The sequence below is a fragment of the Somniosus microcephalus genome, chromosome 9 (assembly GCF_052327205.1).
Source record: "Somniosus microcephalus isolate GS21.2 chromosome 9, FLI_Smic_1.0, whole genome shotgun sequence".
Taxonomy (NCBI): domain Eukaryota; kingdom Metazoa; phylum Chordata; class Chondrichthyes; order Squaliformes; family Somniosidae; genus Somniosus; species Somniosus microcephalus.
In genome coordinates, this window is record NC_140995.1 from 151,050,968 (window position 1) to 151,078,078 (window position 27,111).

The 27,111-nt window shown below is 43.6% G+C and overlaps 1 protein-coding gene across 1 annotated transcript in view; it reads right to left on the reverse strand.

Annotated features, from left to right (window-relative positions):
- The window catches only part of LOC147112775 (protein FAM162B-like), a 52,601-nt gene that overhangs the window by 4,075 nt on the left and 21,415 nt on the right, over nucleotides 1–27,111 (reverse strand). The window contains exon 3 of the mRNA XM_085997377.1: nucleotides 1,883–1,991. Coding sequence (XP_085853503.1) covers nucleotides 1,883–1,991 — 109 coding nt within the window. The remainder of the gene's footprint in view (nucleotides 1–1,882; nucleotides 1,992–27,111) is intronic.

Here is a 27,111-nt window from a genome sequence, read left to right on the forward strand (position 1 = left end):
CTACCATCCTTTCTCTAATATAGCTTTCCTCCCCATATGAAGTTGTGAATAAGCAAGCACTTTTCCAACATAATAGTTAAGACTGTATCCATCCTGGGAAGAATGTCTATACTCCTAATACCTTTTCTGGGGTGTCTGCCAAAAAATAATTTTACAATGCTGAATTACTACAAGGCAATTGAGGAATTTCAGAGTCACAGACGATGTTCCCTGTAAGGTGCACTTTGTTCTGCGCAGTCTGTTTCTTTTAATGCATGGTCTCTAACTTTCTGCGCATGCACAGTATTTATAATGGCAAAGCTGGTGAGCGGCGTGCGCGGGACCTTTCCCATTACTGCGCAGCCATGCAGCTTAGGAGGAACATTGGTCACAGACTTTAGTGACTGAAAAATATGGCAAATAAGTTAATGCGCTGAATGGGAACACCCATTGGAGTGCCACCTACAGGTGTCACAAGCAATTGCAAATGCAACAGGGTTCGGAACACAATTGTAATTGATTAAAAGTTCAGAAGGAATGTAGACTGGTGACCGGTCGTACTGATAACAACTTATTCGATTTCCCATGGTGTTGCACATGAGAAGTCAATTCCAAGTGTAGTTTTTAGGTCCAGTAGGTTTACAAGAGATACTTGGAGTAGGGGGAGGAAGATGCATTGAAGGAGGGGTTAGGGAAGACTGCCATGGAAGACCATTTTAAAGTGGCAAATGATGCACAAAGCCAGTGAGCCAGGGCCACTGGACCAAACCTAGCAGATTATGGAGGTGGTGAAGGCTGGAAGCAGAAATGTGGAAGGCCGTGGTGGCAGTAGCTACAGGATGGTGGTAGGCAAGGTGCTTGGTCTCGGGAAGACAGTGCTGCATAATTTCCAAAATTTTGAGGGCAGGGCGCAACAACCTTGGGTAGGAAAACTATCTCTACCCTTGGGCCTGGATGTATGCATTCTATGTATGCAAATTAGCTCTAGGAATTTTTGGTGTAAATTCCTGTTGGCAAGTTTGGACAGAAACTGGTGTAAATTTCAGTGTAATTTCTACAGAAGTGTGATCCAGGAAATTAAAAGCCATTATTTGATAAAGTCCCTATTTTTGGCTACTATTGTACCTACTAAAGTATCTACACTTGTACAAGTACTTAATATAAACTGGCTAACTGAAGTTCAATGGGGGTGGAAAATTGCTGATATTTGATCGACTGCCGTTCTACACACCCCCCATTTTCTGTTGTATAACGGGCAGCCAATCTGACTCGCCAGTTCTTTGCTCCCCACCGAAGTGGAAGTTGTCCTGTGAAGCACCTTGGAACGTTTTACTACATTAAAGGTGCTATATAAATACAAGTTTTGTTGTTGGAAAGTAACCCCCAATATCACTCTTAAATGGAAAATACTTTTACAAATGTTTTATGGCTTTTTTTAATTTGTTCTCTGGGTTATGGGTGATGGCATAACTACACTGATTACCCATTTCTCATTGTGGTAGCAATTGTTTTTGCAACTGAGGGGCTTGCTAGGCCACAGCAGTGGGCATTAAGATTCAGCCATGCAGTTGGTTGGAGTCACAAATGTCAGACCTATGTAACGGGTGCAGGTTGCTTTCTCTGAAGGACATTAGTGAACCTGTTGGGGGGTTTTACAATAATCCGGCAGATTTTTTTTCTGGTGGTAGTCCTCAAATACCAGGCTTACTGAATTCAATTTCACAATTTACTGTGGTGAGATTTAAACTTATGACCACAGGGTTACTAATCCAGTACCATAACCGCCACATCACTATACCCTTATATTAGAGGACTGAAGATAAGATCTCACCAGAATTCTGTATAGCAGCAGGTTTACAAATGCCTGTGTAGTTTACTGTGAAATAATGCTTATTTTTCATACCTGTTTTCCAGATGCAATCATAATAAAACAGGCTATAATGGTCAAACCAATCATGATGTAGCAAGTCTTGACTCGAGCCCTGTTTCTTGCTGCACTCAGCATTTCAAACCTGCCAGTAGCAAAGGCAAAAAGTCAAAGTAATAGACAATAAGTTTACATTTTGATTCTACAGGATGCGCTGCGACAGCCCTTCCCTGCCCTGTGACCTCTACCACCAAAAAGAACAAGAGCAGTAATGTGTGGGAACACCATCACCGCCAAGTTTTCCTCCAAGTCACGTGCCATCCTGACTTGGGCATACATTGCCAGTCTTTCATTAGCGTTGAGTCAGAATCCTGGAATTCCCTACTACTACCATTGTGGGAGCACCAACACGACCAGGACTGCAGCAATGCAAGGAGAAGGCCCATAACCAGCTTCTCCGGGCAACTAGGGATTGACAATAAAATGCAAGAACAAATAAAAAAAACAATTACCATCATGCTAACAGAGTTTATAACTAATTATCAACAGCATACTTCTCCCCCTTTCTATTTTACTTTTAAGCATTCCTTTTCCCTTGAGTACTTGGCAAAGTAGGATATCAGCAATTGCACAACATTTATAGATCTGTCACAGTTATAACTTAAGGATGGCAAGTGATCGTAGCTGGTTACGACAGTAAGTAGCTGAGCCATACAGATCAGGTAGTTTGTAGGTTTGATCTCTGGTCTGCCCTGAGTTGGTTGATCTCACTCAGTGCAGTAGAGATGCTATAACTGACCCCAATGTACCAGGTTAGGAAGGGGAAAATCAGCCAGTGTTCCTATTCCTGATTCTTAGCCAGTGCTGCCTGCTCAAAGATGTACATGTTTGGTGAGGACCAGCTTGAGCTGGTCTTTTTGTTGGTACAGGTGAGATTAAGACTGCACATTCTAGGAACTAAGTGTACTTGCAAGCCATAGCAACTATCAGAGTGGCAATATTTTACATTCCCCCAATCACTTTATTGCAGGGAAATTGAATTTTGCAAGTCATGGGCCTGTAAATGCTATGCTCCATTATTTAAATTGGAATGATATTTACGAGAGGAAGCTTCTGACAAACTTGAGACCAAGCATAAGGAATGCAATTTAAAAAAGTTTACCAACAAGAAACCTATGAGTCTCAAACATGTCCATTATTTTTTGCTATCTTTCAATTCCCTGAATCCAACCCTCTAGCGTGCGTGCACGCATATGCAGCAAGAGTTTCTGGGTAGCAAACAGGCTGGAACTGTGGTTGATTTTTTTTTAATTTTCCCATCATTAGTGTTTGATGTGCAGTTATTTGTAGTCCCAGACCATACAGACACACAGTTGGCAAGTCCTTTAGACTATAACAGCATTGTGACCAATTGTAGCATCTTCAATCCTAGCATCCTCAATACCACCCTGAATGAGAATAGACAGTTTAACATCGATCAGCTTGGCTCAGTTGATAGGACTCTTGCCCCTGAGTCAGAAGATCATAACTGCAAGCCCCAATATCTGACTTGAACACGTTATCTAGACTAACACTTCAGTGCAGTGCTGAGAGCGCGCTATGTCATTGGGCCTGCTGCCTTTTGGATGAGATGTTAAACCGAGGCCTGTATGCCTGTACAAGTGGATGCAAAAAGCTCCATGGTACTATTCAAAGAGCAAGGAGGTATCCTTGGTGTACTGGCCAAAATTCCTCAACCAACACCAGCAAAAACAAATTAACAGGTCAGTTATCTCATTCCTGTTTGTAGGATCTTGCTGTATGCAAATGGCTGTGGTGTTTTCTCACTATAAAGTGATTCATTGTATGTGGAGACATGAAACGTACTATATAAATGTCTTTTTCTTTAGCTCCTGAGGGAGACAAATAAATACAGGCAAAAGTTGCTAAACAAAACTGAAATAATCTCTGTGACCCTGAAGGCAACTGAGCAAAACTCTCCAGTACAGTACATCAATCTATATGATTCAACCCTGCCTTGTTATATTCTAGAGATGACATTACAGTACTGAGGGAGTGCTGCACTGTTGGAAATGCAGTCTTTCAGATGAGACATTAAACCAAGGCCTCTTCTGCCTGTTGAAGATCTATGGTACTATTTAAAGAAAAGCGGGAGTTGCCTTGTTGTCCTGGTCAACACTCAACCAAACAACAACACCATCAATGCATTAACTAGATAAATATTTGGAAAAGAACATTTTCAAAGGATATATTGGGAAATGGGACTAAGTGGATAACTCTTTCAGAGAGCAAGGGGAATGGCTGAATGACCTATGTTGTAGAATTCTATGGCCTTTTATTTAATTTGCTGTTTGTAGGGTCTTGCTGTGTGCATATTGGCTGTCACATTTGCCTACATAACAGCAGTGACTACACTTCTGAAAGTAATTCATTGATGTGAAGCACTTTGAGACACCCTGAGGATGTGATAAACTGCAAAATAATTGCAAGTTGTTTCTTTCTATGTTCAGATAGAACCTTAGTGCACTACAGAGCATTTGATCATTTATGCCAATACTTATCCTTCCAACCTTTAATTCTTTTCATATTTGGATGGTCGTTGAGCTCCTTTTGAAATAAGTTAACTGACATTATCTGTTACATAATATAAAGATCCCGTTACAAAACAGTATCGCTTCTGACAGCACAAACAATATCACTTGATATCCACTAAATTGTGACGCTTATTAATTTTTAGGCTGAGATAAATGATTTATCTTACACATCCTTGTGAATTGTAATGTCATATGCATACTTTTTTTTTAATGAATCCTTTTTTTCACTGACTGATTTATCTCACATTTGTGAATTGTAATATGTTATGTTCATGCTTTTTTTTTTAAAGAAACCCTTTTTATTTTTTCACTAAATTATTTATTGTGCAATAATTTTTAGAGACTGAAGTGATTTTTTGGAAAGAATATTGACCGTTTTCTAGGCTTGATTTGGACAGCTTTATACCACGTGCTTTCTCTGCAGGGCATCAAGGGCCTCAGTAAACAGATATAGATGACAACATCCGAGGAAAAAGCTTTGTTAAATGTGATTATACTATTATAACATATTTCTTTGGTTTGTTTCTGAATCTTCCTTTAAAAACCCAGGCATTTTAATGAACATTATATATTGTACATGGAGTTGCTCAAACGATACAGAGCACTGTGTCTATTTCACTACTTGCCTGCAGTCAGTTGAAGCAAGTAAAACTAACTGTAAGAATTTTGAGTTATTCTGTGAATAGAAGCATAGAATTTTACAGCATAGAATAAGGCCATTCGATCCATTGTGGCTGTGCCAACTCTGAAAGAGCTTTCCACTTTAACTCATTTCCCTGCCCACTTCTCTTTTAAAAGCTATTATGGATTCTGCTTCCGCTACTATTTGTGGTAGAGTATTCCATATCCGAACAACCCATCGCTTTTTTGGTGATGATGTTATGTTTAAGTCATCTAGTTACTGACTCACCAACCAGTGGACATAGTTTTTCCTGATTTCCTTCATCAAAACCCTTCATAATTTTGAATACTTCGATCAGATCTCCTTTTAATCTACTTTTATTTGAATGAAAAGAGCCCCAGTTTCTCTAATCTATCCTCATACCTAAAGCCTTTCATCCCGACATCATCTCAGTGAATCTCTTCTGCATTCTCTTCATGGTCTTGACATCCTTACTAAGGTAAGGCACCCAAAATGATTCTATAGGCAGGTTTTCCCGGTGCTTGCGGGAAGAGCTGGCCAAGAAATTATAAATGCGGAGTACTTGATTTCTGTCCATTTAAATTAATGGATGAACGATTAGGCACTGAATATCTGCGATTTCTGAGCCAGCACTCCCTGCAAGCATCGGGAATACCCAATTGCGGAACAAGCTCTAATATTCTAACTGACCTAACCAATGATTTGAAGACAAGAACAGCAATTTCACTTGTTAGAAATAAGATAATCTATCGCTGGCACTCAGTCTAATGTAGGACCTCACCCGAATGATTAACCTATCTTTGCCTTTCCCAATTTTGTTCAGCTAACTACCTGCTTATTTGTTTTTACATCTGCAATTCAATCAATTGGTTCACAGAATATCATAAAGCACAAAGCGGAGCCTGAATGGGCTTTAAGAGTCACTGAACATTGAAACTGAATGGTAGTCTTAAAATTGCTATCAGCTATTTGGTAATGAACTGCACCTCAAAACAGTATGATTTACTATTGTATAGTGGTGTGCTGCGTACAAGTTCACAAGTGAGTTGGTACATTTTCATCTGGTTGCAAATGTGAATGGGAAAGTCAATGCAAGTATAAAACTGGGAAGCTCTTTACTCGCACTGAAATATTAGCGGAAAGTAGTGATGTAGGGCCTGGAGGTATATAACATTATGTGATAAACCTTATCAGATTACAATTATTATTTTACAACAGAAAACAAATAAGCTATTGAGAATATACTGTAACACAGATAATGACAAAAGTGTGTGATTAGATAAAGCTATCAGGCAACTCTGCTCACTAATGATAGCGTCCAACAAAACATTAAAATTATAAAATACATAATGAGATTAGTTTGAGATTATGTAAACTATCTTCTGTTTAAATTTCCAACAAGGTCACTTTCAATAAAAGTCTGCTGATAAACGGCAGAGTGTTCGGAAAAATTGGGTCTTTATGTCTTTGGCAATAAAAATCATCTCCTTGTACTTTCTGTAGCAAGAACATCTGTTCCAATTGTAGGCTTCTGGGTTTTATGTCTCTGTTCAATCTCTCCTCGACTCATCAGCTGACAGCTGATCATCAAAGTCAGATTTAATCACAAAGTTACTACTCTGTGTCGTGTTGTGAACTGAATGGATGAAAGACTTGGCTTTCCATAAAAATTAGAAAAATTGTGCTATGATAAACCTGACACAGCCCTTCAAAATGTAACAACTCAAAAAAAAAAAAATTTACAACTGGAAAGCAACCCTCAATAAAGTCCCAGGACCAAGGTTCCTGCTTCAAAGTGACTGAATTAATCAAATTTCTTTTCATTTCATTGGATTTCAGGATTTTTGTTAGTGTTTTGGGATCAGGTTCCACAATTTGGTTTGTTTTTCTTTAAAAACTGAAACTCAATGACTCACGTATGACATTTGAAAATAATTAGCTATAATGGAGTCCAGCGGAACATGAACGTGTCATGATTTAAACTGAAGTCAGTATTCCATCAGTTGTATTATAGAAAAAAGACCTGGAGGGCAAAATTGGGACGCGCCCCCTTTGGGGCGCTAACTTCACCGTAGCGCCCCGAAAAAATTAACGCCCCCCGCGCCTAAAATTCACTGGTAGCGCCCTAAGAGGGAGGCGGAGCGCGACTGGAAGTGCCTCGCCTCCCTCTTGGAGCACAACAAGTGACTATCACAGCACATCGTGCCGTGGTACTACGGGCCTTCCTCTCATTAAAGGGATGGGCCTAGCGCAGCGCAACCCGGGGCCCAGCTGGGCCACCAGGGATCAGAGTGCTGGCAAAAGAGCCCGGCACTCGAGAGGAGTGCTGGGCTTATGGAGCGCAGCCGGCACTCCGCGGGGGGGGGGGACTTCACAGGAGGCCGGGGACAGCAACGGGGGCAGATGCTGGCGGGTGGCCAGCAACAAAAATGGCCACCCGGTACTTCCCTTTAATTTGCCCTGCCCCAGCTGCAGGTAGGCCCCCTTGACCCTGTTGGACATAGCGTCCGGCGGGAAGTCAGGAGGTGCTACCAAAGATCGCGGCCGGGGCACTGTGCGCGGCGAGGAGGCGCAGCACCACGGGGTGCTAACGGCTATCGCCGCCGCTAACCTCCCGCTGAATTTCGTGGTAGGCGTCTGCGGCGCAAGTTGCTTTGCGTCCTATTTGTGCCCACTTAGGGCACTAACGGGAGGCGCAAATCAACCAAATTTTCCCCCCCCCTGATGTACACAAAAGTGCAAATTTTATAGCGGTGGATTTAGAAATGCTTGACCGGGAAATTGGTGCAAAATTTATTTCAGAGGATTTGTGGGGTATAGCCCCCAGAAAATGTTAATATTTGATGCATTTTACAGCATTTTCAAGTGTACCGTGATTTAGCATTTGAAAACAAATAATTGTTTTTTTCTAATTTGAGCTGTGTGGAGAAGGAAAGCACTAAGTGGAGGCTACTGCATTTTTTATTATTCAATCTCAGGATGTGGACATTGCTGGCAAGGCCAACATTTATTGCCCATCCCTAGCTGCCCTTGAGAAAAAGGTGGTGGGCCGCCTTCTTGAACCGCTGCAGTCCATGTGGGGAAAGTGCCCCCACAGTGCTGTAAGGGAGGGTGTTGCAGGGTTTTGACTCAGCGACAATGAAGGAATGGCGACATATGTCCAATATGTTGTGTGATTTGGAGGCAAACATGGAGGTGATGGTGCTCCCATGCACTTGCTGCCCTTGTCCTTCAAGGGTTCAAGAGAAGTGGAAGACAGGTCAAGGCCGATTGTTGTCAACATACATGTGGAGGTTGACCACAGGTCTGAGGATGAAGTTGCCAAGGGCTAGCATGTAGATGAGGAAGAGATGGGAGCAAAGAATAGCTTGAGTTTGAAGCGCAAAGAAGCTTCCACACTTCTTTATAAATAGAGCAAATCAAATTATAGAGTTGCACGTTTAAAATTCAGTGCCAAAGTATTTTCATGTGATTATTCAATATTATAAATGCCCAGAATTTGCAATGAGCATACTCCCTACAAATAACTGTCAATTTATTGGTACCCAAACATAAATGATACTTCCATGGCACAAAATATTTGCGATGAGAATAACAGTGAGACTATCAGCACTCACCGTTAAAATGGAGGAAATTGGACTGTAACTTCTGGAGTACGCATATGCGCAGTTAAACATGGAAATCTGGAAGTTGCTGCCAAAGATACCCTGCTCCTCGCTGATAGACTTCTCATTGACATGACTGCAACGCATGAACTTGCTGTACTTGCCCACTAATTCCGTACTAAAAATAGCTGGAAAAAAAGCTAGGGTTGGTACATTTAGGAGTTTTTAATGGTGTAATAAGTGATAATTACTGCTGAACAACCTCTCTGGCCCTGAAAAATTAATTTTACAAGTTTGGAGTCTAATTCCTTCAGAAGAAAATGAACGTCAGAGGTATAAAAAAAAGGTTTTCTATCTGTCTCTTTTCTCTCTCCCTTAAACTAATCTGTATTTCCTAATCTTCATTTTGTTTTCTGTACATCATTTAAATCTAATTTATATTTCCTGGTTTGGACTGTGCGTGAGGATTCTTCAATCTGATTGGTTGAAGACCCTCGCTGTTCCTTTTTCCTGCTCACAGACACCACAGATCTCCTGTAGAGGGCACCGTGCTGAAACAAACCATGGATTAGTAGAAATCTCCGCTGACAAGCCTGCAAAAACTCTGTGGGCAACTGTCAGTGAGATTAGCGTCAAGTGCCATTCCTTCACTGCTGAGAGCAAAATCTAAGCCCTTGTGTTTGTTTTAGGTAATCATTTGCAGTGGGACTGACAATTGACGAATCTGGGCACTGTTTATAAAAGGATCAACTTGCTTCCATATGTATGCTGATGACACCCAATTGTCCCTCACCTTCAACAACTCAAGAGGCCACGACTGCTGCTATGCTGTATGACAGCCTATTCAATGTCAAGTCATGGATGAGCCAGAACTTCCTCCAGCTTAATTGACAAGATTAGAGCTAGCCTGTTCAGTTCACACCTGGAATTCTGTCCCCTTGCCCTTGATTCCATCGCTCTCCTTGGCTGCTCATTCAGGCTAAACACGACAGCGTGCAATCTTGGTGTTAAGTTTGACTCTGATATGAGCATCAACTCCCACATCCAGTCCATCATCAAGACTACTTATTTTCACCTGCAAAAATATCACCTACTTCCGTCCCTACCTAACCCCACTGCCGCTAAAATCCTTATCCACATTTTCATCACCTGAAATAAATCTGACTCATCCACACAGACAATTGAAAATGGTATTATGAACAAGATTGGAAAACTGTATCAACTCTAGTGACTGCTGTGGCCTCTCTCAGTTACCACACATAAACAAGTTTAATAACCAGCATGTGAATCTGTCCAAGAGCTCTCAAAGGAAATCTTAATTCTAAACACAGATGTGAAGCCAATGTCATGACCAGGGCTTCTGTCAGTTTTCTTATTTTCCTTCAATTTTACCCCAGCAAGATACAGTGACCTAATGGAAACAAGAACACACAAAGTACGGACTACTTGTATTGACGTGGTACCCCCCATGACTTGTTCAACAAAAGTGCGGAAAATCATGACACTGGCAAAGGACATTGCTAAGGATAAAAGCAATTTTTTTTGTTATTAGAAATCCCTGAACTCGAGGTGAAACTGGCCCAACAATGTGGAAGCATATTTTAAAAGGTCCTTTAGAACATGCTGATGTTATTATTGAATCATAGAATGATACAGCACAGGAGGCCATTCAGCCCATCGTGCCTGTGCCAGCTATTTAAAAGAGCTATCCAATTAGTTCCATTCCCCTGCCCTTTCCCCGTCGCCCTGCAATGATTTCCCCTTCAAGTATTTATCCAATTCCCTTTTGAAAGTTACTATTGAATCTGCTTCAACCACCCTTTTAGGCCGTGCATTCCAGATCATAACAACTCGGAGCGTAAAAACATTTCTCCTCATCTCGCCTCTGATTCTTTTGCAATTACCTTAAATCTGTGTCCTCTGGTTACCGACCCTTCTTCCACTGGAAGTGGTTTCTCCTTATTTACTCTATCAAAACCATTCATGATTCATGATTTTGAACACCTCCATTAAACCTCTCCTTAACCTTCTCTGCTTGAAGGAGAACAATCCCAGCTTCTCTAGCCTCTCCACGTAACTGAAGTCCCATAATCCTGGTACCATCCTGGTAAACCTATGCAAAACTATTCCTACAGACTAGTTTCCCTAGCATTTCTGGATCCAAATCCCATTGAAGGAGAATCAGTTCACAATAATTTTATCACAGCTCTGATAAGAGTAGCCTAAAGATACGCTGTCCCGAACATCATGGGCATTCTAGCACACACCTGCCATTAGTCAGGTGGGAGTGTGGCAGAAGTCTCATGAAATAGACTGGAGCTGAGATGCACTGGGTGCTTGCTTGTACTATTACTTTCTGTGGGACTTTGTTTGGGACAGAACCTCCCTCCACCTCAAGCATGGAACAGTACATCAAAGGGGACTAAGGCCAGGAGTTTCCCTGGCCCTGGGCTGGGATTCGCCAGATGGTTGGTACATCAGGTGAAAGGATGGTCCAAGCCTGGACACCTGAAGAACTTTTCCAGCATTCTGGCCTGTAATTTCTTACATTGGCCTGGGCTGCTGGAGCCAATTAGAGTAGCTGGCCAGTGCCACATCTCCTGCACCCCTTACAGCTAGGATTGTCTGGAGTCTCCCAGAATGGAAGATAAATGTCCGTAGCACAGCTGCTAGCAACAAGGGAGAAAAGTAGAGCTTCGTGCCTGTAGTTTGTACCTGCGTACATCCTTTGCCTGGTTACAAACGGGTTCTTGGAGCTTCTCGCATGACAGTTGCTAGCCGAAACCGCAAGCAAAGAAATTACATGGGACCCGACCTTTATAAGGTAAATGCAATAACGTTTGCAAACTGGGCAAGTGCCATAAGATTAGACGTCACCTAGTCAGACATCGTGTGATCAAATATCACATGATCAAACCTCCAGGAATATGTCCAGCCACAGTTGGCAACCCTACTTTCAGCTCTGGTGGACACTCAGGGTGCTGGGGCAGGTGCCCAGCTCTGGTGGACACTCAGGGTGCTGGGGCAGGCGCCCAGCTCTGGTGGACACTCAGGGTGCTGGGGCAGGTGCCCAGCTCTGGCGGACACTCAGGGTGCTGGGGCAGGTACCCAGCTCTGGTGGACACTCAGGGTGCTGGGGCAGGTGCCCAGCTCTGGTGGACACGCAGGGTGTTTGGGCAGGTGCCCAGCTCTGGTGGACACTCAGGGTGCTGGGGCAGGTGCCCAGCTCTGGTGGACACTCAGGGTGCTGGGGCAGGTGCCCAGCTCTGGTGGACACTCAGGGTGTTTGGGCAGGTGCCCAGCTCTGGTGGACACTCAGGGTGTTTGGGCAGGTGCCCAGCTCTGGTAGACACTCAGGCAGGTGCCCAGCTCTGGTGGACACTCAGGGTGCTTGGGTAGGCGCTCAGCAGCAAAATGTTAAGTATGGAACCTTCTCTGATCGAGGTCCAGTGGCAGAGCTTCCTAGTGGGCACATCCTAGCACTTGCGTCGAGATCAAAGGCCAACCAATGTTTTGGATAAATTTATCTAAAACCTGCTGCAGCAATACCGCAATGCTGCTGGTATCAATGATCACTCAGTTTGTTATTTTCTCTCTTGCTCTCCCATTAATACTCTACCAATCAGGACATTTAAATGATGGTCAGCTATTCCAGAATAAAGACTACAATTCTCCAATCATGTGTCAAGGTTTTTATATGTTGTATTTGTACAAAATTTGGTTTGACAGATGGCTATTTTATCATTTACTACTACAGAAGTACCAGACAGCAATCTCTAATTTTTGTGTAACTAATTCAATTTACTGCTTTTAATTGAATTTAAATGACTAAAGGGCATCTTAATGTTTAGAACAAATTTCCATTAACCAGCCACCAACTCTGGTTCAATGCAGGATCCAACAATTAGCACCTCAAAATTCTCTTCAGAAAAATTACATCAAAGCACTAAACTTTGAAATTATATTTTGTAGTATATAGCTTTAACATGCAATTATTATTTTAGAATAACTGATAAACTGAAGAGATATTAACATTAAAAAAAAACAGGTTTAGCATAATAAAGACAACTCTGTCTATTTACAGGCACTCATTAGTAAGGGACATTAGTTATAATATGTGGCAGCTGTAGAACAGAGAGTACAGAACATAACCGCTTGCCTGTGACAAGGACCATTCACTCAGATCCAATTAGGTCAAATTTAGCTTCTAATCTCTTTTACTTCTTTTGTTTCTTTTATTCTTTTGTCCGATCGCAGCCCTGCCTTCGATCTAGTTTCTTTTCTTTCCAGTTTTGAAGAAGGGTTCGACCCGAAACGTCAACTCAAATTTCTCTCCACGGATGTTGCCTGACCTGCTGAGTTTTTCCAGCATTTTCTGTTGTTATTTAGGTCAAATAGGTCATGGGTAAAGAAACATCCCTATACTAATCATCTAAATGAGTTGGACCAGATTTTATTAATTTAAATTATGAAGTATATTATAAACAACATACTTAAAATTAACTGATCTTTCCTTTTACTGGCCCAATGCACCTCAAATTAAGAACATTAACTGTTTGAGTTCAAAATGTCTTATTAGCATTTTAAGATATATCCATCTTTATTACACATCAGTAGTGTTTACAATTTTCCAATTTTTTTTTAGCTTTCCCAGGATATTTTCAGTTTGTTTTTATTTCTCCATTTTTCTCTGCTCTTCTCCTCAAAATGCCGACTCGCACTGGGACACTGTTCCATAAGTAATTCCAGTCTTCTGGTACCCTTCCCCGTCATTTGACCATTCGTCAAATGTGAACCTAGACTGTAAGTAGTAGCAAGCTATTCACCTATTGAGGTTATTACACCAAAGCCTATTTCTTTGTAACCAACTGTTACAAAGGGCATGAATGTGATGAGGCAACCTAGCTTTATTTCTTGTCTCTATCTTGGTACCAACTGTGCTCGCTTCTCCTGGATCTCTCGCTGTGAAGACCCTACTGAAATATTCAGTGATGTAGTGGCAATTCTAGAAGTGGGTATACTGTACGTCATATACAGGCTTTATTTTCTAGGCGTGTCTGAGCCATCGGTTCCACAAAAATGTTGATTCTTGCTGGTACATTTTCCAGCATTTTAGAGGAAACATTTTCTATATACATAAATATTTTATGATGTATATATTTTTTTTATTCGTTTATGGGATCAGGGCATCGCTGGCAAGGGCAGCATTTATTGCCCATCCCTAGTTGCCCTTGGGAAGGTGGTGGTGAGCCGCCGCCTTGAACCGCTGCAGTCCGTGTGGTGAAGGTACTCCCCCAGTGCTGTTAGGTAGGAAGTTCCAGGATTTTGACCCAGCGACGATGAAGGATTGACGATATACTTCTAAGTCAGGATGGTGTGTGACTTTGTGGAGAACTTGGAGGTGGTGGTGTTTCCATGCGCCTGCTGCCCTTGTCCTTCTAGGTGGTAGTAGTCGCGGGTTTGGGAGGTGCTGCCGAAGAAGCCTTGGCGAGTTGCTGCAGTGCATCTTGTAGATGGTACACACTGCAGCCACGGTACGCCAGTGGTGGAGGGAGTGAATGTTTAAGGTGGTGGATGGGGTGCCAATCAAGCGGGCTGCTTTGACCTGGATGGTGTCGAGCTTCTTGAGTGTTGTTGAAGCTACACTCATCCAGGCAAGTGGAGAGTATTCCATCACACTCCTTACTTGTGCCTTGTAGATGGTGGAAAGGCTTTGGGGAGTCAGGAGGTGAGACACTCGTAGCAGAATACCAAGCCTCTGACCTGCTCTTGTTGCTACAGTATTTATGTGGCTGGTCCAGTTAAGTTTCTGGTGAATGGTGACCCCCAGGATGTTGATAGTGGGGGATTCGGCGATGGTAATGCCATTGAATGTCAAGGGGAGGTGGTTAGACTCTCGCTTGTAGGAGATAGTCATTGCCCGGCACTTCTGTGGCGCGAATGTTACCTGCCATTTATCAGCCCAAGCCTGAACGTGGTCCAGGTCTTGTTGCATGTGGGCATGGACTGCTTCATTATCTGAGGAGTTGTGAATGGCACTGAACACTTATGCAGTCATCAGCGAACATCCCCATTTCTGACCTTATGTTGGAGAGAAGGTCATGGATGAAGCAGCTGAAGATGGTTGGGCCTAGACACTGCCCTGAGGAACTCCTGCAGCGATGTCCTGGGGCTGTGATCATTGACCTTCAACCACCACAACCATCTTCCTTTGTGCTAGCTATGACTCCAGCTAGTGGAGCGTTTTCCCCCCGATTCCCATTGACTTCAATTTTACTAGGGCTCCTTGATGCCAGACTCAGTCAAATGCTGCCTTGAGGTCAAGGGCAGTCACTCTCACCTCACCTCTGGAATTCAGCTCCTTTGTCCATTGTTGGATAGATGCCAGTGTTGGAGCTGTACTGGAACAGCTTGGCTAGAGGCGCAGCTAGTTCTGGAGCACAAGTCTTCAGCACAATAGCCGGGATGTTGTCAGGGCCCATAGCCTTTGCTGTATCCAGTGCGCTCAGCCATTTCTTGGTATCACGTGGAGTGAATCAAATTGGCTGAAGAATGGCTTCTGTGATGGTGGGGACCTCAGGAGTAGGCCGATATGGATCATCCACTCGGCACTTCTGGTTGAAGTTGGTTGCAAACGCTTCAGCCTTGTCTTTTGCACTCATGTGCTGGCTCCACCATCATTGAGGATGGGGATATTCTTGGAGCTTCCTCCTCCTCCTGTTAGTTGTTTAATGGTCCACCACCATTCACGACTGGATGTGGCAGGACTACAGAGCTTTGATTTGCTCCGTTGATTGTGGGATCGCTTAGTCCTGTCTATAGCATGCTGCTTCCGCTGTTTAGCATGCATGTAGTCATATGTTGGAGCTTCCCCAGGTTGGCACCTCATTGTTAGGTACGCCTGGTGCTGCTCCTGGCATGCTCCTGTACACTCCTTATTGAACCAGGGTTGGTCCCCTGGCTTGGTGGTAATGGTAGAGTGAGGGATATGCTGGGCCATGAGGTTACAGATTGTGGTGGAATACAATTCTGCTGCTGCTGATGGCCCACAGTGCCTCATGGATGCCCAGTTTTGAGCTGCTAGATCTGTTCTGAATCTATCCCATTTAGCATGGTGGTAGTGCCACACAACACGATGGAGGGTGTCCTTAGTGTGAAGATGGGACTTCGTCTCCACAATGACTGTGCGGTGGTCACTGCTGCCAATGGTGTCATAGACAGATACATCTGCGACAGGTAGGTTGGTGAGGATGAGGTCAAGTAGGTTTTTCCCTCGTGTTGGTTCACTCGCCACCTGTCGCAGGCCCAGACTGGCAGTTATGTCCTTCAAGACTCGGCCAGCTCGGTCAGTAGTGTAATGATCAGTAACCTGTCATTCTGGAATGGTACACTAGGTGGTGCTGTATGTATATAAGAGTGGGCTACCCACGATGCACCAGGCTACCCACAAGGCAGCAGTCAAGATGGAGGCCTCTACAGATACTGTACCTAGTCCACATGTGCTCAATAAAGTGTCTAGCAAAAGCTAGCTGTTCTTAATAAAAAACGACTAGTTATTAATGAACATAACAAGTAGTGGTGCTACCAAGCCACTTTTGGTGATGGACATTGAAGTCCCCCACCCAGAGTACATTCTGTGCCCTTGCTACTCTCAGTGCTTCTTCCAAGTGGTGTTCAACATGGGGGAGTACTGATTCATCAGCTGAGGGAGGGCAGTAGGTGGTAATCAGAAGGAGGTTTCCTTGCCCATGATTGACCTGAAGCCATGAGTCTTCGTGGGGTCTGGAGTCAATGTTGAGGACTCCCAGGGTCACTCCTTCCTGACTGTATACCACTGTGCCATCACCCCTGATGGGTCTGTCCTGCCGGTGGGACAGGACATACCCAGGGATGGTGATGGAGGAGTTCGGAACATTGGCAGAAAGGTATGATTCTGTGAGTATGACTATGTCAGACTGTTGGTTGACTAGTCTGTGGGACAGCTCTCCCAATTTTGGCACAAGTCCCCAGATGTTGGTGAGGAGGACTTGGCAGGGTTGACTGGGCTGGGTGTGCTGTTGCCGTGTCCATAGCCGGTGCCAAGGTCGATGCCGGGTAGTCCGTCCGGTTTCATTCTTATTATTTTGTTTCGTAGTGGTTAGTTACAACTGAGTGACTTGCTAGGCCATTTCAGAGGGCAGTTAAGAGTCAACCACATTGCTGTGGGTCTGGAGTCACATATAGGCTACACTGCAACAACAACTTGTATTTATATAGCACCTTTAATGTAGTAAAAAGTCCCAAGGCGCTTCACAGGAGTATTATAAGGCAAAAAAATTGACACCGAGCCACATAAGAAATTAGGGCAGATGACCAAAAGCTTGGTCAAAAAAGTAGGTTTTAAGGAGCGTCTTAAAGGAGGAAAGGGAGGTAGAGAGGCGGAGGGGTTTAGGGAGGGAATTCCAGTACTTAGAGCCTAGGCAGCTGAAGGCACGGCCAGCAATGGTTGAGCCATTATAATTGGGGATGCTCAAGAAGGTGAAATTTGAGGACAGCAGCTATCTTGAGAGGTTGTGGGCCTGATTTGCGGGAATTTACCTCACCAATCTGGACAATCTGATGCTGAATCATGTACATTGTCGTAATTTACTATTAACAAAATAATAAACCTTTTTCTTGTTCAAGTTATTTCTTTCTATACCACTGTACTTTTTTGAGCCTAGAAATTACTGTTGGTGATATTAGTGGGCAAACACTTAACACATTAATGCACTCTTTCTTTGATCACTATTTTAATGCCCCCGTTAACCCATTTAATTCCAACTGGTGCATGCCTCTATTAAATTAACAGACAAAGAAATGTCAAACAAATGCATTGAACACTTGTTCATTTATATCATCAATGGTAATTTATAGGTATTAGTCTTAAAATGAGCAACTAATAATTTACTAGTATAATATTAAAATGCCCCTTCAAGACAGGAACTTCCTCAGAGAGTTACAATCTTCCTGAGAAGATTGCTATCTGCATTGCCTTGACTTTGTCATCTGCCAGGAAGTCTGCAAAGGACTGTTTTGTCCAACAATCTTAGATTATCAATGTAAGGAATGCATTTTGAATAAACAATTTCAACCCCTTGTGGACGGATTCCATTAAAAAAAAAAAAAATTGTATTATGAGTTTACTGAGTACTTAGCTTCTGTGTAATCATCCTACTTGTAAATAAATCTGTTTCAGCCTTAATGTAAAGGTCTGACACTGTGGTATTTACTGCCTTTTGGAGTAGACAGGAGAACACGGTGGATCCTGTGTGTGTGATATACTGTGTGTGATATACTGTGTGTGATATATCTGGTGTGATATACCGTGTGTGATATACCGTGTGTGATATACCGTGTGTGATATACCGTGTGTGATATATCTGGTGTGATATACCGCGTGTGATATACCGTGTGTGATATATCTGGTGTGATATACCGTGTGTGATATACCGTGTGTGATATACCGTGTGTGATATACTGTGTGTGATATACCGTGTGTGATATACTGTGTGTGATATATCTGGCGTGATATACCATGTGTGATATACCGTGTGTGATATACCGTGTGTGATATACTGTGTGTGATATACCATGTGTGATATACCGTGTGTGATATACCATGTGTGATATATCTGGTGTGATATACCGTGTGTGATATACTGTGTGTGATATATCTGGTGTGATATACCGTGTGTGATATACTGTGTGTGATATACTGTGTGTGATATACCGTGTGTGATATACTGTGTGTGATATATCTGGTGTGATATACCGTGTGTGATATACCGTGTGTGATATACTGTGTGTGATATATCTGGTGTGATATACCGTGTGTGATATACCGTGTGTGATATACTGTGTGTGATATACTGTGTGTGATATACCGTGTGTGATACTGTATATATTAGTAAGGGATAATTTGCCAGTCCTGGAGCATCATATCCCACCACAGTATCATAAGGATGCAGGTTTTAGTTCATACAAGATGCAGTTTGTTTTTGAAAGCTGCTTTTATTTTTTGCAGTGAACACATGTTAAAAATGTCGGGAGAAAGAATAAATCATAATAAAATGTGAGTAATCGGTAGATATAAATCAATTTATTGACCCTAAACCATTCATAATTATCCGTTTAATAGTGGGTTGGGGATTTCTTATCAACCCTCTTTATTTAATAATTAAGCTTATGAAGAGGAGAAATCTCATGTCGTGAAAATATGTATATGAATGGGGATTATACATAGTCATTTTACAAAATTGTATTCTGGAATAGAGCCTTCCAGGCTAGGTACACATATCAGGAATATGAGTGCACCTTCCCCATGATTTTCCATCCATTAAAAATGGCAAACAGGAAATTGTGAGTGTCGGAGGGGAAACACATGCGTGAATTCCTGGCAGATAAGGTTCTGTACCAGGTGAGTCATTTCATAAAATGATCATTTATGTTTTTAAATTAATAGTCAGAAAATCAAGCACAGCTCCTGCCAAGTCTCCAGAGCAACATTACAGGAATGTGGTGCCCTGGCAGTTGTCATTTTTAGAAAATGTGAAAAACTGTGCCTCAAACACCACCAGTGAAAAGACACCTCAGCTTTAAGAGGAGCAAGCTTGCTTTAAGTAAATGAGGGCTGCTGAGTATCCCATCTCCCTAATGGTGAGCCGCCTATCAGCGCTGGAAATACATGGGCAGCTCGCCAATAGAACGCAAGTGAGGCCCGACCTTCAAAATGGTTCGGGCCTCTCGCTGGCAACATTGGGCGAGCGTCCCGATCGCTCCATCTACTTGACCTCTGCTACCTGAGACGTGAATCCATCTTCGACTGAAAGGTGAAATTTCCACTTCATGACATCTGTTTAAGGTCTTAAGTTAAGGGAGCTAGGGAAGTAAGAACCCAGTTCCCCATGGACATTAAGTCCGCAGCAAAAAAGAAGTAATTCCACAACTCAGTAATAATTGGCATTCAGTTAATAGTTTTCCTCATTGGCCCTTTGACCACTTAATACCACAGACCACAAAAGCTGACAGTGTGGGAAAGAAAAGTTCCACATGAGTGAACCAGGGGACATTCTGATGTTAGGATTTTTTTCTCTATAAACAGTCCTTACAGAGCAGTTGCAGTTGATAAACCCAATAAAATGTCGGTCTTCATTAGAGCAGAGGAGATTAAGGAGCGATTTGATCGAGGTGTTTAAAAGTATGAAGGGGTGGGACAGAATAGATAGAAACAGATTGTTTCCCGTGGTTGAAGGGTCTAGAATGAGGGGTCTTAGATATAAGATTAAATGTAAGAGATTTAACAGAGATCTTTGAAGGTGCAGAATGCAGAAGTTAGTGATTGAAGCAGCAACCACGTAAACATTTAAGACTAGGTTAGATAGGTGATTGTTGAAAAGGGTATGGGAACAGGGCAGGCACATAGAAACATAGAAGATTGGAGCAGGAGTAGGCCATTTGGCCCCTCGCGCCTGCTCTGCCATTTAATGAGATCATGCCTGATCATCCAAATTCAGTAACCTGTCCCTGATTTCTCCCCATATCCCTTGATCCCTTTAGCCTTAAGAAATATATCTAACTCCTTCTTGAATATATTTAATGAATTGGCCTCAACTGCCTTTTGTGGTAGAGAATTCCACAGGTTCACCACTCTCTGGGTGAAGAAATTCCTCCTCATCTCTGTCCTAAATGTCTTACCCCTTATCTTTAGCCTGTGACCCCTGGTTCTGGACTCCCCCACCATCGGGAACATCCTTCCTGCATCTAGTCTGTCTAGTCCTGTTAGAATTTTATAAGTTTCAATGAGATCCCCTCTCATTCTAATAAACTCCAGCGAATATAAGCCTAATCAACCCAATCTCTCTTCAGACGTCATTCCTGCCATCCCAGGTATCAGCCTGGTGAATCTTCGCTGCACTCTCTCCATGGCAAGAACATCCTTCCTCAGATAAGGCGACTAAAAATGCACACAATACTCAAGATGTGGTCTCACCAAGGCCCTGTGAAACTGCAGCAAGACATCCTTGCTCCTGTACTTGAATCCTCTCGCTATGAAAGCCAACATACCATTTGCCTTCTTAACTGCCTGCTGCACCTACATGCTTACCTTCAGCAACTGGTGCACAAGGACACCCAGGTCTCGTTGCACTTCCCCTTCTCCCAAACTATTGCCATTCAGGTAATAATCTGCCTTCCTGTTTTTGCCACCAAAGTGGATAACCTCGCATTTTTCCACATTATACTGCATCTGCCCAATCACCCAACCTGTCCAAATCATACTGGAGTTTCTCATGGGATTAGCACTACTGTTCGTGTGGAGGATAAGAATGGGCCGGTTCGGCCAAATGGCCTGTTGTAATTTTCATGTCATTCTATGTAATTATGGAGTGGCACACACAAACAAAATTAATGAAGGGCCATATACCACACACACCTTATTGATTTATCCCATAGCCAGCTAGTTTTTATTTTAAATATTTATTGTATGGGGAATAGTCTATTAATAGTTTTTTGTTGTTGTGTCAAGATGAGCAGCTAGTTTGAGGTGATATGTACTTCCCAACCCAACTGTATTACCGGAAACTTTCAATTAACCGGCCCCTAAATAACCGGAAATGTCGGTTAACCGGCAAAATTCAGGAGTCGGTTTCAGCTAACTTTTATAACTTTTATTACTTGCACAGCAACAAATTGAGGAAGGCAAGGGTTTGGCTGCAGCTGTTGCTAAGCTACAGAGACGCTTGCAACTTGTGGACGTTGTTCTGAAGCTGTTGCTAAGCAACAGGGTTTGTTGCTTCATACAGAGCTCTAAGGTCCGTATCTTTCACTATAGCGTTCGGTTATCCGGAATTGTTGCTGAACCGGCACCACGTCGGTCCCGTCCGTGCCGGATACCAGAAAGTTTCCTGTACATGGCAAAGGTGTAAATACAATCGGCTCCACTTTTAAACAGGCCTCAGGGTGCCAGTGTCTTTTTCTGAAGGGAAATAGGGGTGTCAACCCTCTTCTTGTGGCTGTGCGCTTCACAACAGGAGGCAATGGTGTATGTGTGAAGTGAGTCGCAGGGATCGCACAGTAAATTAAGGAGCATCTTGCATGAATAGGGTAGTGTGTATGTGGGTTATTGTGCTGCTCAGGGGAGTTTAAAAACAAAAAAAAGTCAGAAAAAAGGCCGAGACTCAACATTCCGCTGCTGTTACAAAGGCCCCGATTTTCTGCCAGCCGTCGGGCGGCTTTCCAGGCGGCCAGGGGCCGAAAAATCGCCGAAAAAGCAGGTCGCGACCCCCCCCCCCGCCTGATTCCCCGCCCCGTCTGACTTTTGGACCGCCGTTTCTCCGCAACCCGCTTCAGTCCCGGCTGCCGCTGGCGGGACTGGCCGTCGGAACACAAATTGTTGTGTATGTAACCGTTTACCTTTAAGGGAACTATAGAATGTAACCGTTCGCCTTTAAGAGCACTACTTTAGGGTGGCACTATCTATTGGCTCATGTATACTGTAATACCGATAGTGACCACACCAGTATATAAGGGTTGTGATACGTTAACTAGGGCAGAATCGCCCGAGCCTCTGAATAGTAAAGACGTGTTTTATTTTGTTAACAGTGGAGTCTGTGATTATTTATAATACAACCCACAGACTTAACATTGGCGACGAGTCAGGATTCGAACCCTGCGGCAGTTGTTCCACGGCGGCTTCGTCCGAAGACAGGACGTTGAAGAGAGGTTTCAATCCTCACCAGTCTGGAACCGACAGGCTGGAAGCGACAGGCATTAGGACCCTGAAGCCTCCATAACCTCGTGCATAACTGCAAAGACAGTGCCACCGATCGGGAGATAAGGGCGATCGCAATCCCTGATAAGAGCCGCGGTGAAACGCGCGAGCGGGTAAGCCAGAGCCCGGGAGGGAGCGAGCAAGATCCGCGCGAGCGGGTGAGCCAGAGGCCGGGGCCCGCTTTCAAGTGCGAGGCGCAGCCGGGCCATCGAGCGCATCCGCTGATAAGAGCCGCACTCGGGCTGAAAGTCAGCGTCGGGGAACGGGTGATAACCGCCATTGAAGTGGGCGGAGAGCGCCGAGAAGCGCGGGAAAACCGCCATCGAAGTGGGCGGGGAGAGCGAGAAGCGCGGGAAAGCCGCCATTTTTCGCGGGGAAACCGCTGAAGAAGAAGGAAGAAGCGGGAAACCGCCATCTTGGAAATTATTAAGAATTTCAGGAAAGTAATAAGATTTTTCAGAAAGGCTGGTGTGTTCTCAAGAAGAGAGGGAAAATAAGTATAAGTTCAGCAATACTTGTGGTGTTCTCAAGAAGAGAGAAGAAAATTAATAATAAGTAAAGTAATACTTGTACTGTACTCGAAAAGAGAAGAAGATGCCTAAGCGAGGAAATATTAATGACTTTAATGCTGAAATAGAAGACTGGGCCACGTATGTGGAACGCATAGAAATATATTGCGTAGCCAACGACATTGAGGATGACGACAAGGCAATAACTTTGTTAAATTCGATGGGAGCAAAAACATACGGGCTTTTGAAACATCTAATAGCACCAGTTAAACCAGTGGACCAGACCTTCGAAGAGATCGTAGCAGTGCTGAAGGATCACTTGAACCCCACACCGTTGATGCTGGCTGAACGATTTAAATTTTACGCCAGAACCCAGAGGCAAGATGAAAGCAATGCGGAATACTTAGTCGAACTGCGTAAGCTAGCGAAATACTGCCAGTTTGGAGGGAATTTGACAGAGGCGCTGCGGGACAAGTTCGTATGCGGCTTGGCCAAAGAAGGAACGCAGAAGCGACTCCTGGAGGAAAACGACCTCACACTGGACAGGGCTGTCCTCATAGCTTCATCGCACGAAGCCGCAGTGAAAGGAACGGCGGAAATGCAGCTGAAGGCGGCGGCACTCGGGGTGGACCAAATGACTGCAAGCATTTCCAAATGCTACCGTTGTGGAAAGACAACGCACGACCAGAATCAGTGCTGGTTTAAGAATCAAGAGTGCAGGAAATGTGGCAAACTGGGTCACATCGCGAAGGTATGCAGGTCCAGAAAGAAGACCAACAAACAAAGGAAGCCACCACCACAAGAAAAGTACAACAAGGTGCATCAGGTGGCTGAAAAGAGTTCAGACGAACAAAATTCAGACTCAGACCCAAACAGCCAGGAGTTGGATAGTCTGAGAATCCACAATGTGGGTAAAGTAACTGATCTACAGACGATCTGGGTCACACTAAAAATAGCTGGAGTCCAAGTACGAATGGAGCTGGACACGGGATCAGCTGTATCAGTCATCAACCAAAAGGACTACCACCGACTATTCTCTCACATACCCTTAAGAAATACCAAGTTCGTATTACAGACATACACGGGGCATCGCGTATACCCCATGGGGAAAATAAGAGTCAAGGTGAGAGATAGGGGTAAAGTACACCCAAGAATGAATTTGTACGTACTACCTGAGGGAGGACCACCACTTCTAGGACGGGAGTGGATCAAGAAAATAGACATGGAATGGCACTACCGACAAGCAATGACGAGTGAGGACTCAGTGCAGACAAGCAGCTCAGACTCTGAGCCGGAAGACGATAAGTCCAGCTTATGTATGAAAAACAAGGTTAACATTAACTCACAGACTAAGGTTGGAAAATCGATGGCGTGCATAAAGACAGAGAATTCTGAGTCTGTTCAAGCTACAGACATATGCATTACGGAGGAACACCGGGCTCGAACTCAACGCTATTTCAAAGTACAACAACAATTAGAACAATTAAGTTACCGCCTCGTACAAGAGATGAAAACAATGAAAAAGTTCTATGACACCGAATGGGAGAGTCTGGAAAGACAACAGAACCTACTGGCTCAAGCAGAGAGCGACCATAGAGCCATCGTGACCAATTACCGATCACATCTCCCTGATGATGTTCAGGGGTTAGAATATTTGCATGATCTAGAGATACAGCAGAAGGGCAAATCACGCTGCACTGAGGATTTTGTTCTGCAATTAGAGACGGAGCTAGTGCAGGCAAAGTTAAGAGAAGTTGAATCACAGGGTGCTCTTAAGGAGATGCAGAAACAAATCTTGGACATGGAAAAGAGAAACGCTTCTTTACCTGATGAGAATAATGTGGCCATGTTGCAAGAGGAGCTTATAGGGGCGAAACTGAAAGAAGCTAAGCAAAGGATGTTGGAACTTGAAACGCAGAACCAAATCAGCGGTAATCAGCTATGTCAAGCAGAGAAGGAGTGCAAGGGTCTACATGAGAAGGTGCAATATCTCTCAGCCCAAAATAAGGGACTACTCACTCAGTTAAATGAAAGTAAACGGGAAATGGCTGAGATGGACTGCAAGAATAAAGAAGAGTTGATGGCAGTGAGACTTCGAGAGGCAGATAGCATAGCAGCCTTGGCTGAACTCCAACAGGAAATTGCGAAAGAAACAAATGAAGAGGAATCTTCAGGAAGCCAGGATTTTATTCCAGTTCTTCTCTACGACTCCTTACAAGCAGAGTGCGAGAAGTTGAAAAAACAGTATGAACAGGCCCAGACTACAATTCTGGAGGGGGTTAACTCAGCAACCTCCGAAAAGCTAGTTTCGTTGGAAGTATATGAGCAACTAAAGGTTGAACATGAGCAAGAAGTCCAAAGGCTGCAGGAAATTCTTGAGGAGCTCAGGGCCAAGACAGACTCATCGGTAGAAGTTCCATACATAGATGAGGATGTAGAGGTGAAAGACATGGCAGAACTCATAAAAATATGGAAGGAAGCCCAAGACAAATATGAGGCGGCAATTACCGAGGTTGACCGACTTGAAGAACAGTTTCAACTGGGAATGGGCCCTGAACATGAGCTAGAGAGCATCGAGGCGCAACTTCTCCAAGCACTGGAAGCCAAAGTACAAGAGGAAGAGAAGATGAAAGCATTGGAGAAAATGATGGATGAAATGGAGGAGTACGCTGAATTACGTCCAGGGGAACAGGAGAATGGGGAAACAGCTACTTCAGTAGAAGGATTAAATAGCCTGATAACGAAATCCCTGAAGGAAGGGAAAGGATTGAACGCACAAATGAGGCCAGGAGGGAAGGAAGGGCAGACATCCGAGGAAGAGCAGGATGAATATGATTGCTTGAAGAAGGGTTTTGACCTGTTGAGTGACACCGAATGTTATGAGGATGTGGTCTGCCCAAATTGTGATGGGAACTCCCAAAGTGCTGAAATCCTGAGGAAGCACTTAAGGTCTAAGGAACATAGAGAGTTGGTGGCGCTACAGATGGCAGCCGGGAAAAGAGCTCGGAGAGTTTCAAAAAGGCAGAAAAGAAAAAGAAGAAGCAGAAAATAATAACTGTTTAAAATATTATTACTTCTACTACCTCAGTCCGAACACTACGAAAGGTGCTAAATTTGTAAAAAAAAATCCAGGGACATTATCAAGACAGCCAGTGGGTTGTATAAGTCCGCACTGCTGGTTCAACAGGACGAAAGTACAAGCTGTTAAAAAAAAAAAAAAAGGCTATGGAGGATGCTGTCTGGAACGAATTAATACCAGAGACTGAATTTATGAACTGTTCCCACAGAGACTGAACCTGTAAACTGATTCCACTGAGAGTATGTTTGTAAACTGTTATATGACGTTGACTCCATTGAGAGTATATCTGTAAATTGTTATATGACGTTGACTCCATCGAGAGTATATCTGCAAACTGTTTATATAAAGTTGAAGATTGTATGTTTAACGGGATTCTGTAAGTAATAAGCTAGGAAGGGAGGAGTGTTGTGTATGTAACCGTTTACCTTTAAGGGAACTATAGAATGTAACCGTTCGCCTTTAAGAGCACTACTTTAGGGTGGCACTATCTATTGGCTCATGTATACTGTAATACCGATAGTGACCACACCAGTATATAAGGGTTGTGATACGTTAACTAGGGCAGAATCGCCCGAGCCTCTGAATAGTAAAGACGTGTTTTATTTTGTTAACAGTGGAGTCTGTGATTATTTATAATACAACCCACAGACTTAACACAAATCACCAATTATTACCTTGTTTAAGTAGATTTTAATGGGTTATTGCGATTTTGGGGCTATCCCCACGTGAAACACGCCTACGGGGAACCCCGCTGATGAGACCTGGCGTGAAAACAGTTGGCTTGCTTGCTTGCAGCTGCAGGTCAATGAGGACTGAAGAGATTTAAACAGGCAGCATTTGCAGGCTGCAGGACCTTGTTGATGAAGGCTTGGGGGAACTTTTTGAAGTCTTAGGCACAGCTGTAGAAAGTTGGAGCCTCACACACTTCTCCAGTGTGAGCTCCTGGGAAGCCCCTCTCACCACCCTAACTCAGCGCCTCCTCAACGGAGGCATCTGCCAGAAGCATGGGAGGCCTTTGGTACCTTTCCTTCCTGGCATTAGAGGAT